The sequence below is a fragment of the Oncorhynchus gorbuscha genome, linkage group LG12 (genome assembly GCF_021184085.1).
Source record: "Oncorhynchus gorbuscha isolate QuinsamMale2020 ecotype Even-year linkage group LG12, OgorEven_v1.0, whole genome shotgun sequence".
In the NCBI taxonomy this organism is placed as follows: domain Eukaryota; kingdom Metazoa; phylum Chordata; class Actinopteri; order Salmoniformes; family Salmonidae; genus Oncorhynchus; species Oncorhynchus gorbuscha.
In genome coordinates this window covers 73,879,326-73,895,571 of record NC_060184.1, presented here as the reverse complement: position 1 = coordinate 73,895,571, position 16,246 = coordinate 73,879,326, and the positions used below count along the sequence as shown (strand labels likewise).

The 16,246-nt window shown below is 42.8% G+C and overlaps 1 protein-coding gene across 2 annotated transcripts; it reads left to right on the top strand.

The window, feature by feature from the left end:
• Window positions 1–176: 176 nt before the first annotated feature.
• Window positions 177–7,790, top strand: LOC123990280 (twisted gastrulation protein homolog 1-A-like). Of its 2 annotated transcripts, none has more exons than XM_046290870.1 (5): window positions 177–305; window positions 1,004–1,146; window positions 4,030–4,129; window positions 4,867–5,139; window positions 7,063–7,790. In XM_046290870.1, the coding sequence occupies exons 2-5, from the start codon at window positions 1,027–1,029 to the stop codon at window positions 7,242–7,244; spliced, it is 675 nt and encodes a 224-aa protein (XP_046146826.1). In that variant the 5' UTR covers window positions 177–305; window positions 1,004–1,026; the 3' UTR covers window positions 7,245–7,790. The 2 variants fall into 2 exon arrangements, with proteins under 2 accessions (XP_046146826.1, XP_046146825.1); XM_046290869.1 differs by having other exon boundaries at window positions 195–351; window positions 7,063–7,789.
• Window positions 7,791–16,246: the final 8,456 nt, after the last annotated feature.

The following is a 16,246-nucleotide window of genomic DNA, read 5'->3' as shown; positions in this document are numbered from 1 at the left end:
TTATCCTTCAAAAGCTACTATTTACTAAGTAACAATCTAATAAATATGTACAGTGGGGAATATAGCTAAACAAATCAGATCAACACACGACAAGTAGAAATGGCATATGATATGATGCCAGCAGACATAGTTGTCTTGGCTCGGGTTCACCTGAGCTGCGGGGCTACTGTGCCTGCAGCCTGAAATGGTAACTGTTTCTTTAAGGCGCTTGCCTACCACTGTCTGCTTTGTTTAGCCAGAGGGGAGAGTCACGCCATCAGAACAGAAGAACATGCTTTAATTCGGAAAAGTAGAGGTAAACAAAGGTAAGAAACGTTCACCTCTGGAGCAAGAATCGACTATTTGGGCAAGGTAAGTTTATTTACTACTTCTATGGTTTCTTGGTGTGGGTTCTTTACCAAGACAAAAAAAGTCCATCCTTCTTTCTTCCTAGTTAGTTCATGTTGAGAAAAGGTGTTTATAGCTTTGGGTAGCGTATTTGCCTCTCCAAAACACGAGGCTCGTCCATAAACGCAGCCTGAAACGTGTCAGACTTTTCATACAATGTATCCAAAGGGTTTAATTTTAGGATAAAATGTAACATTCCTTCCTTATGTAACCCTGAAGTCTTAGTGTTGCACTACTGGAATGATAAACATGCTATTATTGAATTAGACTACCGTAATAGGTATACAACGTTTGAACATGTATTTGAAACGTATTCAAGATGTTTTAATGACAGTGCGCAGCAACCTTTATTAGAATTGAGTTGCCAGCAAGCGAGAAACCAATGTCTTTTTGCATTGCAATGGGTTTGATGACTTTGGGTTTGTGTAGAAAAGGAATGATGCTCCTTTGAAGCGAGCGGGTCATTTACCATAACAATGGAATCAAAGGGATGGTTCCTTGACACGACTTCTCCTGTATTTTATTAGTATGTCTGTGCCCGTATGACGTCTTGTGTTACCTCATTGAATAAGGGGTACATTCTAAGTTAGTGTCTGTCTCTGTTTTGTCGGTTCAGGTTACTGTTTCGTGCGTGTCGGAATGAAGTCTACTCAAATCTTACTATCCACTGCACTTATTTTCCTTCTCTCGGGACTTTCCATGACCACAGCCTGCAACAAGGCTCTCTGTGCCAGTGATGTCAGCAAATGTCTCATTCAGGTAAGACTCTTAGCATAACGTTTCTGGAAAGGCATCACTCAATTAAGAAGGCGAGGCGCTTAGTGTGACGTTTCCGAAAGGCATTAGGTTCACTCACTAATAACGTTGACGTTGAGATAACTCTATGCAAATTCTATAAGGGATTGTTGTCTTTTCAGAGTAAAGTTCGACTACCATACAATATTATGCCAACATTTTAATCCTTGGTGTTAATCTAAAATGTGATTAACCTCCCACTATGCATTTCCTCTGTATGTCTGAAGTCATTTTACACGAACCTGAATTCTCTGCTGTGATCACAGTATTCTCTTTGTACTGGAAAAGCACATTAAACCAGGACAGTTGCTGGGATCCCTCAACTAACAGAGAGGGGAGATACAAAAAAATAAAATACAACTTGCTGAGTTGGCAGGGCTACAATGAAGTGAAGGTTTTCAATTTACAGCTGCACAGTGTCCTCAAAGGATTTAGCCTAGTCTACCTTGGCTGTACATGAGATAGCCAATGGAGATACAGTACCAGTCAAAAGTTTGAACACACCTACTCATTCAAAGGTTTTTCTTTTTGACTATTTTCTACATTGTAGAATAATAGTGGAGACATCAAAACTATGAAATAACACATGTAGTAACCAAAAAAGTGTTAAACAAATCAAAATATGTTATATTTGAGATTCTTCAAAGTAGCCACCCTTTGCCATGATGATAGCTTTGCTTTCTCTCAACCAGCTTCATGAGGTAGTCACATGGAATGCTTTTCCAACAGTCTTGAAGGAGTTCCCACATGCTGAGCACTTGTTGGCTGCTTTTCCTTCACTCTGCTGTCCAACTCATCCCAAACCATCTCAATTGGGATGAGGTCGGGTGATTGTGGAGACCAGGTCATCTGGTGCAGCTCTCCATCACTCTTCTTCTTACTCAAATAGCCCTTACACAGCCTGGAGGTGTGATGAGTCATTGTCCTGTTGACAAACAAATGATAGTCCCACTAGGTGCAACCAGATGGGATGACGCTATCGCTGCAGAATGCTGTGGTTGCCATGCTGGTTAAGTGTGCCTTGAATTCTAAATACATCACTGACAGTGTCACCAGCAAAGCACTATCACACCTCCTCCTCCATGCTTCACGGTGGGAACTACACATGCGGAGATCATCTGTTCATTTACTCTGCGTCTCACAAAGACACGGCAGTTGCAACCAAAAATCTCAAATTTGGACTCATCAGACCAAAGGACAGACTTTCACTGGTCTAATGTCCATTGCTTGTGTTTCTTGGCCCAAGCAAGTCTCTTCTTCTTATTGGTGTCCTTTAGTAGTAGTTTCTTTGCAGCAATTCGACCATGAAGGCCTGATTCACAGTTTCCTCTGAACAGTTGATGTTGAGATGTGTCTGTTACTCTGTGAGGTGCAGTTAACTGCCGATTTCTGGGGCTGGTAACTCTAATGAACGTATCCTCTGCAGCAGAGGTAACTCTGGGTCTTCCTTTCCTGTGGCAGTCCTTATGAGAGCCAGTTTCATCATGGAGCTTGATGGTTTTTGCAACTGCACTTGAAGAAACGTTCAAAGTTCTTGAAATGTTGACTGAGCTTCAAGTAATGATGGACTGTCGTTTCTCTTTGCTTATTTGAGCTGCCATAATATGGTCTTTTACCAAATAGGGCCATCTTTTGTATACCACTCCTACCTTGTCACAACACAACTGATTGATTGGCTGAAATGCATTAAGAAGAAATTTAAATTCCACAAATTAACAAGGCACACCTGTTAATTGAAATGGATTCCAGGTGATTACCTCATGAAGCTGGTTGCCAAGCGTGTGCAAATCTGTCATCAAGGCAAAGGGTGGCTACTTTGAATAGTCTCAAATATATTTGAGATTCTTCAACACTGTTTTGGTTACTACATGATTTCATATGAGTTATTTCATAGTTTTGATGTCTTCACTGTTATTATACAATGTAGAAAATAGTAAAAATAAAGAAAAATCCTTGAATGAGTAGGTGTGTCCAAACTTTTGACTGGTACTGTATATATGTGTACCTTCCCTGGGCATTGGTCTTTGCCTGGCTACCCAAACTCCCTTGCGCCAGCCAAACGCTACTTCACAGACTTTAGTTTCTTCTCCACAATGAGTCTGGCGTACCTCCGATGATTTATAGAACGCAACCACATTCTAACCGTTCCGATTGGTCCAGAGCCAGAACACACGTGGGTAAAACAGCGTTTTTATTGGCTTTGATACTCTGATTTGTTTTGTACAACACCCCTCATTTTGACATTGCCGTCATTGAAGTCATTTATGGTGGTCTCAGTTTGAAGTATGTAGTGAACGTAGAGCAGCGAGAGAATTCAGTTTGAGTTGTCAGGCAAGGTGCTGCCACAACCACACTTGACTGTGGGCTCAGTTAGCGCCATCCTTTTGCACATCTGGAATTTAACCTCTGTTCTCCCTTTCAACCGCTCTGCACTGGAGGAGTCACAGAACAGGCAACTTGAGGTCGGCCCACTCACTCCGGTGGAAACCTCAAGCATACGCAGTAAAACACACACACACACACACACACACACACACACACACACACAGTCACCGCTCGCGCACACACAAATCCTCTCCCTAGTGATTTCTAAATGGGGACAGGATATTATATGGTTTATTTTCTTGGCGTTGTATCAACTATGATGTGCTCGATACACACCAAGATAAATAAACTCTCTTATGTTGTTTTTGCTCTCCTCATGTTATGACTGAAGCCTGACTGAGGCTACTGCATTGTCTGAGTGTTACTAACACACCTGTGCACAACATGATAGAAGGATTATACCAGATTGTTGCAGAATGTCTCTCTCCTATCAGTCCTGACTGTGTGTTTTGTGATGTACAGGAGCTGTGTCAGTGCAGGCCCTCGGATGGGAACTGCTCGTGCTGTAAAGAGTGTATGCTCTGTCTTGGCACACTGTGGGAGGAGTGCTGCGACTGTGTGGGTAGGTGCCACGGACTAGGTGCAGTTGTGAGCATATTGGAAACAAGAACCGGTGTCAAAATGGATGAGGTTAATGAGGTGTCAGAATGGATGAGGTTAATGAGGTGTCAGAATGGATGAGGTTAATGAGGTGTCAGAATGGATGAGGTTAATGAGATGTAAGTCGCTCTGGATAAGAGCGTCTGCTAAATGACTTAAATGTAAATGTAAATGTGTCAGAATGGATGAAGTTAATGAGGTGTCAGAATGGATGAGGTTAATGAGGTGTCAGAATGGATGAGGTTAATGAGGATGGGTATTTGATTTTTGCATCATCATTTGCTTCAAGTCCTTCCATGTCTATGTCCTTTATTCAATGGTTGTTGAAGATATTGCATCCATCAGACAGTGAATGCTGAGTATCAAATCACATATTATTTGTCACATGCGCCGAATGCAACAGGTAGACCTTACCGTGGAATGCTTACTTACAAGCCCTTAACCAAAATGCAGTTTTAAGAAAATAGAGTTAAGAAAATATTGACTAAATAAACTAAAGTAAAAATAAATACATGTAAAAAGTAACACAATAAAATAACAATAATGAGGATAAACGGGGGGTAATGAGTCAGTGTGCTGGGGTACAGGTTAGTCAAGGTAATTTGAACGAGAAGAATAGTGGTATACTGATTATCAGTCATTTATTGTCATTTTATTTATTTCAATATTTACTATCTTGCTTCTTGTCTCCCCTCACAGGGATGTGTAATCCTAGGAACTACAGTGACACTCCAGCTACCTCCAAAAGCACAGTGGAGGAACTCTACCGACCCATCCCCTCACTGTTCCGTGCCCTCACCGAGGGTGAAGCGCCCATCAACATGATGGTGGTGTCCTTCCCCGTGGCCGAGGAACTATCTTACCACGAGAACCTGGTGTCTTTCCTGGAGACCATCGAGGACCAGCACCAAAATGTCTCCCTGCCTGGGAACAGTATCCACGCCAGCTACGATAACACTCAAAGTACCGAAGGTAGGGAGGGGTGAGGGGGTTGAATTATGGGGATGCTAATAGCTGCTGTGTACTCATTTAATAAGAGAATAAAACATAGACACATCATACAGTCTTGTGCAGGTGCCTGTTATCAGAGTATTAAACCCAGTTCACCAGCAAAACAGACTGAAGATTCCACATTTCAATATACTATTTTATTTATATATACACTTCCGTTCAAAAGTTTGGGTCACTTAGAAATGTCCTTGTTTTTGAAAGAAAAGCGCACTTTGTCCATTTTCTGTCCATTAAAATGACATCAAATTGACATTGTTAATGTGGGGCGGCAGGGTAGCCTAGTGGTTAGAGCGTTGGACTAGTAACCGGAAGGTTACAAGTTCAAATCCCCGAGCTGACAAGGTACAAATCTGTCGTTCTGTCCCTGAACAAGGCAGTTAACCCACTGTTCCTAGGCCATCATTGAAAATAAGAATATGTTCTTAACTGACTTGCATAGTTAAATAAAGGTAAAAACATTTTTTTTATAAATGACTATTGTAGCTGGAAACGGCTGCTTTTTTATGGAATATCTACATAGGCGTACAGAGGCCCATTATCAGCAACCATCACTACTGTGTTCCAATGGCACGTTGTGTTAGCTAATCCACATTTATCATTTTAAAAGGCTAGTGCCAAGAGTGTGCAAAGCTGTCAGGGCAAAGGGTGGCTACTTTTAAAGAATTTAAAACATATTTTGATTTGTTTAACACTTTTTTGGTTACTACATGATTCCATATGTGTTATTTCCTGGTTTTGATGTCTTCACTATTATTCTACAATGTAGAAAACAGTCAAAATAAAAACCCTTGAATGAATAGGTGTGTCCAAACCTTTGACTGGTAGTGTGTGTGTGTGTGTGTGTGTGTGTGTGTGTGTGTGTGTGTGTGTGTGTGTGTGTGTGTGTGTGTGTGTGTGTGTGTGTGTGTGTGTGTGTGTGTCCCATAACAAATCAGGACTGCCCAATTGGCTTTAGGGGTATTAACCTGGGCAGATTGGGCAAACCATAAGTTCTAAATATATGGACTTTGATCCAACACACTATTTTAGGGAACCCCCATGAGTTCCCTAACTCATCCCCCTGGCAGGGACCATATTATTTTAGGAGGGGAGGGCTAAGCTATAATGAACTCATGGCTAAGGCTGCTTTGAACTGAGCTCTGTGGCTCGACCCCTCCATAAAAGCTTATGAGATCTCAGGGCCTTGGCTTTCGTTTGATGGTTTTAGCAGGCCGCTATTTGAAATCCAAGCAGCCCTGTAAATTATTGAGTATATTGCTGCTGGCCTAGTGAACTTTCATGTGCATCCGCTCCAGTTGTCCTCTCCTCAGCCTCTGGTCCTAGTGATTCTAATTGACTAGGAATCTGTGGCAGGGGGGTGAGCGAGCTCCTTACGTATCCGCTCTGTGAACCTGTGACCCAGATCTGTTTTCCCTTTGGGAAAACACGCTCATTAGTCAGGCCTCCAGCAGTGGGGGATGCCCTCAACCTTATGAGGTGGGATGAGTGTGGGGCGGCAGAGATGAACACATGGGCTTAAATCAAGCCATACGCATGCAGCCCTTTATAGCATAGTATGGATGATGCATATCTATCAAGAGGTTAGGCTCTACTAGGCTTTAGTTCAGCTGGCTAACACATACTTGTGGCACAATAGTTCAAACTATGGAAGGTCACATGGAGGAGGTGGACTTTCATTTTGTGATTAAAAAAATATATATATACTTTTAAATAAATTTGATACGATACATAGAGGTGGACTAACAGGACTTTGCTTCTTTTGTGCTTTAGAGTATTGTCATAAAAGTTAAGTGAAGACTACAATATATTGCTGAAGCATGTTATTGCTAATATTTGCCTGTTGTATTCAAAGGCTTATTTCTCCATGTCTTCCCCCCTCCACAGATAACATGTGCACTGTGGTGTACTTTGATGACTGCGTGTCCATCCGCCAGTGCAAGCAGTACTGCGAGTCCATGGGCGGCTCCAAGTACCGCTGGTTCCATAACGCCTGCTGTGAATGCATCGGCCCAGAGTGCCTCGACTACGGCAGCAAAGCCGTCAAGTGCATGAACTGCCTGTTCTAATGAAAGCCAATGGGACTTGCCACGTTAGGGTACTGTGCTCAAAATGCCACAAGGGGGCACTGTCTGCAATATGCAGATGGTCTGATGAGGTTGATGGAGGAAGATGACTTGTGCCTCAGCCTTTTGTAAAATGTTTCCATATTGTGATGTAAAATATTAGCCCTTACAAATTATTTTTCACTCTTGAATTTGTTTTTATATCTTATATAGGTTCTCTAGCAGAGAATAAATATATATTGATTGTTTTATATTCTCATATAGTTAATGCTGAAAGAGTCACTATGACAAATCGTTTTTTTTATATATATATCTATAGCCGCGTAAAGACAGCAATCAATGTTATCTAATCTCTAGTGAAATGGCATTTTATTTTTGTTGTAATGGACAATCATAGTAAATACTGTTTGTATAATTATTATATCATTGTTAGCTATATAACATACACTACATGGCCAAAGGTATAGACACCTGCTCGTCAAACATCTCATTCCCAAATCATGGCCATTAATATGGAGATGGACCCCCCCCCCCCTCCCCTTTGCTGCTATAACAGCCTCCACTCTTCTGGGAAAACGTTCCACTAGATGTTGGAACATTGCTGCAGAGACTTGTTTCCATTCAGCCACAAGAACATTAGTGAGGTTGGGCACTGATGTTGGGCGATTTAGCCTGGCTCACAGTCGGCATTCCAATTCATCCCAAAGGTGTTCGATGGAGTTAAGGTCAGGGCTCTGTACAGGCCCGTCAAGTTCTTCCACAACGATCTTGACAAACAATTTTTGTATGGACCTTTCTTTGTGCACGGGGGCATTGTCATGCTGAAACAGAAAAGGGCCTTTCCCAAACTGTTGCCACAAAGTTGGAAGCAAAGAATCGTCTAGAATGGTGTAGCGTTAAGATTTCCCTTCACTGGAACTAAGCGGCCTGAACCATGAAAAACAGCCCCAGACCATTATTCCTCCTCCACTAAACGAAACAGTTGGCACTGTGCATTGGGGCAGGTAGCGTTCTTATGGCATCCGTCAAACCCAGACTACTCCGTCGGACTGCCAGATGGTGAAGCGTGATTCATCACTCCAGAGAATTCCACTGCTCCAGAGTCCAATGGCTGAGAGCTTTACACCACTCCAGCCGATGCTTGGCATTGAGCATGGTATTCTTAGGCCCGTGTGCGGCTGCTCTGCCATGGAAACCCATTTCATGAAGCTCCCGACGAACAGTTCTTGTACTGGCGTTGCTTCCAGAGGCAGCAAGTGAGTGTTGTAACCGAGGACAGACGATTTTTACGCACTTCAGCACTCGGGGGTCCCGTTCTGTGAGCTTGTGTGGCCTACCACTTCACAACTGAGCCGTTGTTGCCCCTATATGTTTCCACTTCATAATAACAGCACTTACAGTTGACTGGGGCAGCTTTAGCAGGTCAGAAATTTGACGAACTGACTTGTTGGAAAGGTGGCATCCTATGACGGTGCCACGTTGAAGGTCACTGAGCTCTTCAGTAAGGCTATTCTACTGCCAACATTTGTCTATAGAGACTGCATGGCTGTGTGCTCGATTTTATACACACGTCAGCAACGGGTGTGGATTAAATAGCTGGATCCACTCATTTGAAGGGTTGTCCACATACTTCTGACCATTTAGTGTATGTTATTTTAAACGACTGCCATATTCAATCAAAACTGATGGCCAGCCTTTCACAGACAACAGGTTTGATTTTACAGGCGCATTTAAGATGATTTGTTTCATACGTCAACATTTTTAATTCTATCATTCTAGCACAAGTATGTTGTTTGACTGCATACCACACTGTTACTATACACACTCCGGAATGGAACAGTTGATTGGTCTAAAGGTAGTCTGGTGGGATCTGTTTCAGGCCAGAGTGTGTTCCACTCCGAGGTGTGTACTGTTAGTCGTGTCACAGAGGAAGCCGGTTGTTATTGCACGAGCCCTCTGTGTTTATCCCTTGTTCTTCATGTCTTCAGCTATGCTTATTAAAGGTCTGCAACATTTGGTTTCAATTAGGGCCACAGAGGCTGGCAGAGAGCAGCAGAAACATTACTGCAACATCTTGGCGCAGCTTTATTGGTCTTGTAGAGGTTGTATGTGCTACATTCAATCGGTTTGTGTCCTTGCTTTCTTGTGCTGGTTCACTGTCGTGCACTGCTTATTTCCTCGATCTGTCGAGTTATTCATAGGGTTGTCGTGTAGCCAGTGGGTCTCGTGAAACAGAAAATGTTGGTTATTTGGCACAGGAGTGGAGCAATGTGGTTTATGGAAGCAGTGAGGTACTAAAGACAAACGCTTTAATTTCTAAGCCAATGCAACTATTCACATATAACCGCTAATGAAAATGAGGTGAGGAAAGTTAAGTAGATGCATTGTTCATGTAAAAGCAATAATATTATTTGAATTGTGACAGAAACATGTAAAACACTTCATTCCAAACGGCAAACAGTAAAATGTTTTGTGTAAAAATGTAATAAATTAAACATTTCTCATGTTTACACTAAACAGTTTCCCCACAGGAGCATTTGATTCCTACAAGAGATGCCTAACAGTTCCTTTTCATACAGGGCATTCTTTACCGGTTTGCCACACAACCCAGGTGTCCCAATCAGTTTGCCCTACTTTCCCTGTAGCTAGAGGAGGCATGGAGAAGTGAGGAGCATGATGTTGGGTCACAGAGCCAGTGGGCTGTGCCCAGCTGACAGGCAACAAAAGTGTTGTGTGTCTGGACTTGTCGGGTACATCCAAGGCCTCACAAAGAAGCCTTTGTCTCAGGAGGATGGCTCTGGTCACGTGAACAGTCTGTCCACCTGACATGGCAAGACAGCCAAACCTGCTGCAATGCAGTCGATCGGGGTTACGTGCAGGCAGACATCCTTGTTGCAGCGTTGGACAATGATGCTATTGTGTTGGCTGTAAAAGCATGGAGGAATGGATCTTATGAAGGACATGAATTTCGGGTTCGTTCAAATGGTCTTTGATAAAGGGAAGAGAGAGTAAGAGTAATGGGCTTTTTTGGACAAAGCCTAAGGGGAAAATGAATGGCGTTGTTGGATAAAACGCTGAACATAAGGTCTGTGGTGAACACAGGCTTAGGAAATCTTGTTTTGCTGTATGAAGTCATCTTCATCCCTTAACGTAGTTCGTTAATTTTGAAACATTTATGTAAAAAAAAAAAAAAAAAAAGCTCATGTTAACTATCTCAGAACAAAACGTACACTATATATACACACGCACAAGTATGTACAGCCGTGGCCAAATAGTTTTGAGAATGACAATGAAGCTTGCTGCTTCAGTGTCTTTAGATATTTTTGTCAGATGTTACTATGGAATACTGAAGTATAATTACAAGCATATCCTAAGTGTCAAATGCTTTTATTGACATATACATGAAGTTGATACAAAGAGTCAATATTTACAGTGTTGACCCTTCTTTTTCAAGACCTCTGCAATCTGCCCTGGCATACTGTCAATTAACCTCTGGGTCACATCCTGACTGATGGCAGCCCATTCTTACATAATCAATGCTTGGAGTTTGTCAGAATTTGTGGGTTTTTGTTTGTCCACCTGCCTCTTGAGGATTGACCACAAGTTCTCAATGGGATTAAGGTCTGGGGAGTTTCCTGGCCATGGACCCAAAATATCAATGTTTTGTTCCCGAGCCACTTAGTTATCACTTTTGCCTTATGGCAAGGTGCTCCATCATGCTGGAAAAGGCATTGTTCGTCACCAAACTGTTCCTGGATGGTTGGGAGAAGTTGCTCTCGGAGGATGTGTTGGTACCATTCTTTGTACATGGCTGAGTGAGCCCACTCCCTTGGCTGAGAAGCAACCCCACACATGAATGGTCTCAGGATGCTTTACTGTTGGCATGACAGGACTGATGGTAGCGCTCACCTTGTCTTCTCCGGACAAGCTTTTATCTGGATGCCCCAATCGGAAAGGGGATTCATCAGAGAAAATGACTTGACCCCAGTCCTCAGCAGTCCAATCCCTGTACCTGTAGAATATATGTAGAATATCTGTCTGTCCCTGATGTTTTTTCTGGAAAGAAGTGGCTTCTTTGCTGCCCTTCTTGACACCAGGCCATCCTCCAAAAGTCTTCGCCTCACTGTGCATGCAGATGCACTCACACCTGCCTGCTGCCTTTCCTGAGCAAGCTCTGTACTGGTGGTGCCCCGATCCTGCAGCTGAATTAACTTGAAGAGACGGTCCTGGCGCTTGCTGGACTTTCTTGGGCGCCCTGAAGCCTTCTTCACAACAATTGAACCGCTCTCCTTGAAGTTCTCGATGATCCGATAAATGGTTGATTTAGGTACAATCTTACTGGCAGCAATATCCTTGCCTGGGAAGCCCTTTTTGTGCAAAGCAATGATGACGGCACGTGTTTCCTTGCAGGAAACCATGGTTAACAGAGGAAGAACAATGATTCCAAGCACCCCCCCTCCTTTTGAAGCTTCCAGTCTGTTATTCAAATTCAATCAGCATGACAGAGTGATCTCCAGCCTTGTCCTCGTCAACACTCACACCTGTGTTAACGAGAGAATCACTGACATGATGTCAGCTGGTCCTTTTGTGGCAGGGCTGAAATGCAGTGGAAATGTTTTTTGGGGGGGATTCAGTTCATTTGCATGGCAAAGAGGGACTTCGCAATTAATTGCAATTCATCTGAACACTCTTCATAACATTCTGGAGTATATGCAATTTGCCATCCTACAAACTGTGGCAGCAGACTTTGAAAATGTATGTGTCATTCTCAACTTTTGGCCATGACTGTAGACCCCCCCTGTGGATTTCAGCCATTGCTGACAGGTGTATAAAGTCAAACACACAGCTGTGCAATCTCCATAGACAAACACTGGCAGAAGAATGGCCTTTCAACGTAGCACCGTCAGAGGATGCCACCTTTGCAAGAAATCAGTTCGTCAAGTTCCTGCCCTGCTAGAGCTGCCCCGGTCAACTGTAAGTGCCGTTAGCGTGAAGTGGAAAAGTCTAGGAGCAAAATTGGCTCAACTGCGAAGTGGTAGGCCACACAAGCTCACAGAATGGGACCGCTAAGTGCTGAAGAGCTTAGCACGTAAAAATAGTCTGTCCTCGGTTGCAACACTCACTACTGAGTTCCAAACTGCCTCTGGAAGTAACGTCAGCACAAGAACTGTTCGTCTGGAGCTTCATGAAATGGGTTTCCATGGCAGCTGCGCACACAAGCATTGGCTGGAGTGGTATAAAGCTTGCAGGCATTGGACTCTGTAGCAGTGAAAACATATTCTCTGGAGTGATGAATCATGCTTCCCCATCTGGCAGTCTGACGGACTAATCTGGGATTGGCAGATGCCAGGAGAACGCTACCTGCCCCAATGCGAACTGTACAGTTTGGAGGTGTTTTTCAAGGTTCGGCCTAGGCCCCTTAGTTCCAGTGAAGAGAAATCAACACTACAGCATACAATGACACTAGACAATTCTGTGCTTCCAACTTCGTGCCAACAGTTTGGGGAAGGCCCTTTCCTGTTTCAGCATGACAATGCCCCCGTGCACAGAGAGCGGTTCATAAAGAAATGGTTTATTGAGATCAGTGTGGAAGAACTTGACTGGCCTGCACAGAGCCCTGACCTCAACCGCATCAAACACCTATGGGATGAATTGGACTGACTGTGAGCCAGCCCTAATCTCCCTACATCAGTGCCCAACCTCACTAATGCTCTTGTAGCATGTTCTAACATATAGGGGAAAGCCTTCCCAGAAGAGTGGATGCTGTTAAAGCAAAGGGGGGAGGCAACTCAATATTAATGCCTATGATTTTGGAATGCGTTGCTCTACAAGCAGGTGTCCAAACTTTTGTTCATGAAGTGTATAAGATATATGCCTGGGTTAATTTCAGACCTTATTTTCAGCATTTTTTCCCCCCAAAACCCTATAGTTTCCCCCATAGGAATGACTGAACCAAAGGCAACTCATTTATGGTTTTTAGGACTAAATTCTGGCGAGTTCAATTGGTTAATGAAAATGAGTGGGTTAGTTGTGTTTCATTGTACATGCAAACTTGCATGATCTGGGCCTGGGGGCAGAGGGGTATACTACAAAGCACGATTCATGAGTTAGCCAGCTAACTTGACATTTTCTATATTTTGTTTTATTGATCAGCTTGAAATTGGCATTAATTGGCTCAACAACCAAAAACAACTTTTTGGGCCACCCAACCAAATTCACATTTGAGTTATAGAGCTGTCACTCATTGAAAGCAAGTACAAGATACAACTGTTCTATATGCTTTCAATTTGTGTTTGTAAACTAGCTTCAAAAACCACTGCAAATACAATAATTGAAGGTAGCCGGCTAACTAATTGATCCTGCTTTGTAGTAAACCTCAGCTTCAGAATAAAATGATTGATTTATTGGAAGAATGATCAATGGGTGGACTTTAGCGCCGGGGGTTTTCCAGTCATGTAGAGAGAGGTTGGATGGTTGTGGAGGGCGTAAAGAAGGTGTGGTTGTGCTGCAACAGGTCCCTGGTTTGAGTCAATGTCTTCTAATAATTTTCTAGCTAAAGGACCAGTGGACGGAGTTCAGAGTGACCAATGAGAGCAACAAGTGAGCAGAAATAGAAGGAACATGGAGGGTGTAACAAGGTTTGAATCCTGGTTAAAACAGTCTGACAAGGGCCGGGATACACTCTGATCGCGGGTTACAGGCAGTTAAGGCAATTCCGATTGAGCCGTCAACGTTTACTGTAAATTGCCTTTAAAAGCCACAATTCCTGTAATCCACATTCTGATTCAATCCCAGCCCGGGCACCAGTTGTCTATAAAACTCTTCTTTGGTGTTAAGAATATCCTGAGAAACATGTTCCAAAGACCCCCTCCAACACAAACAAAATGCACCTACAAATTTGTGCCTGCTTTTTTATTTAATGTTGCGACAGGTAAAACAAGGGAGGGGGGAGAAATGGTATCACAATACTATACATGATCGTTGATCAAAATGGAGAAGGTGCTGGAGATATGTACAGAATAGGGTATAACAGCGGGGGGGTGTGGCGCAGTATTTTATTCTCAGGTTAAATACCACGTTTCAAGTGTGCTGACCGTTTACTATTGGATACATCTCCTGACCGTTTACTATTGGATACATCTGACCGTTTACTATTGGATACATCTGACCGTTTACTATTGGATACATCTCCTTTACTATTGGATACATCTGACCGTTTACTATTGGATACATCTGCTGACCGTTTACTATTGGATACATCTGACCGTTTACTATTGGATACATCTGACCGTTTACTATTGGATACATCTGACCGTTTACTATTGGATACATCTGACCGTTTACTATTGGATACATCTGACCGTTTACTATTGGATACATCTGACCGTTTACTATTGTGGACCGTTTACATCATCCTGACATCTGACCGTTTTACTATTTACTATTGGATACATCTCCGTGATACATCCGTTTGGATACTATTGGATACATCTCCTGACCGACCGTTACTATTGGATACATCTCCTGACCGCTTACTATTGGATACATCTCCTGACCGTTTACTATTGGATACATCTCCTGACCGCTTACTATTGGATACATCTCCTGACCGTTTACTATTGGATACATCTCCTGACCGCTTACTATTGGATACATCTCCTGACATCGACCGTTTACTATTGGATACATCTCCTGACCGTTTACTATTGGATACATCTCCTTACTATTGACCTCCTGACCGTACTATTGGATACATCTCCTGACCGCTTACTATTGGATACATCTCCTGACCGTTTACTATTGGATACATCTCCTGACCGTTTACTATTGGATACATCTCCTGACCGTTTACTCTCCTGATTGGATACATCTTGGATACATCTCCTGACCGTTTACTATTGGATACATCTCCTGACCGTTTACTATTGGATACATCTCCTGACCGTTTACTATTGGATACATCTCCTGACCGTTTACTATTGGATACATCTCCTGACCGTTTACTATTGGATACATCTCCTGACCGTTTACTATTGGATACATCTCCTTACTATTGACCGTTTACTATTGGATACATCTCCTGACCGTTTACTATTGGATACATCTCCTGACCGTTGATACATCTCCTGACCGTTTACTATTGGATACATCTCCTGACCGTTTACTATTGGATACATCTCCTGACCGTTTACTCTCCTGATTGGATACATCTCCTGACCGTTTACTATTGGATACATCTCCTGACCGTTTACATCTCCTGATTGGATACATCTCCTGACCGTTTACTATTGGATACATCTCCTGACCGTTTACTATTGGATACATCTCCTGACCGTTTACTATTGGATACATCTCCTGACCGTTTACTATTGGATACATCTCCTGACCGTTTACTATTGGATACATCTCCTGACCGTTTACTATTGGATACATCTCCTGACCGTTTACTATTGGATACATCTCCTGACCGTTTACTATTGGATACATCTCCTGACCGTTTACTATTGGATACATCTCCTGACCGTTTACTATTGGATACATCTCCTGACCGTTTACTATTGGATACATCTCCTGACCGACCGTTTACTATTGGATACATCTCCTGACCGTTTACTATTGGATACATCTCCTGACCGGATACATCTCCTGACCGTTTACTATACATCTCCTGACCGTTGGATACATCTCCTGACCGTTTACTATTGGATACATCTCCTGACCGTTTACTCCTGATTGGATACATCTCCTGACCGTTTACTATTGGATACATCTCCTGACCGTTTACTATTGGATACATCTCCTGACCGTTTACTATTGGATACTATTGGATACATCTCCTGACCGTTTACTATTGGATACATCTCCTGACCGTTTACTATTGGATACATCTCCTGACCGTTTACTATTGGATACATCTCCTGACCGTTTACTATTGGATACATCTCCTGACCGTTTACTATTGGATACATCTCCTGACCTTTTACTATTGGATACATCTCCTCTTA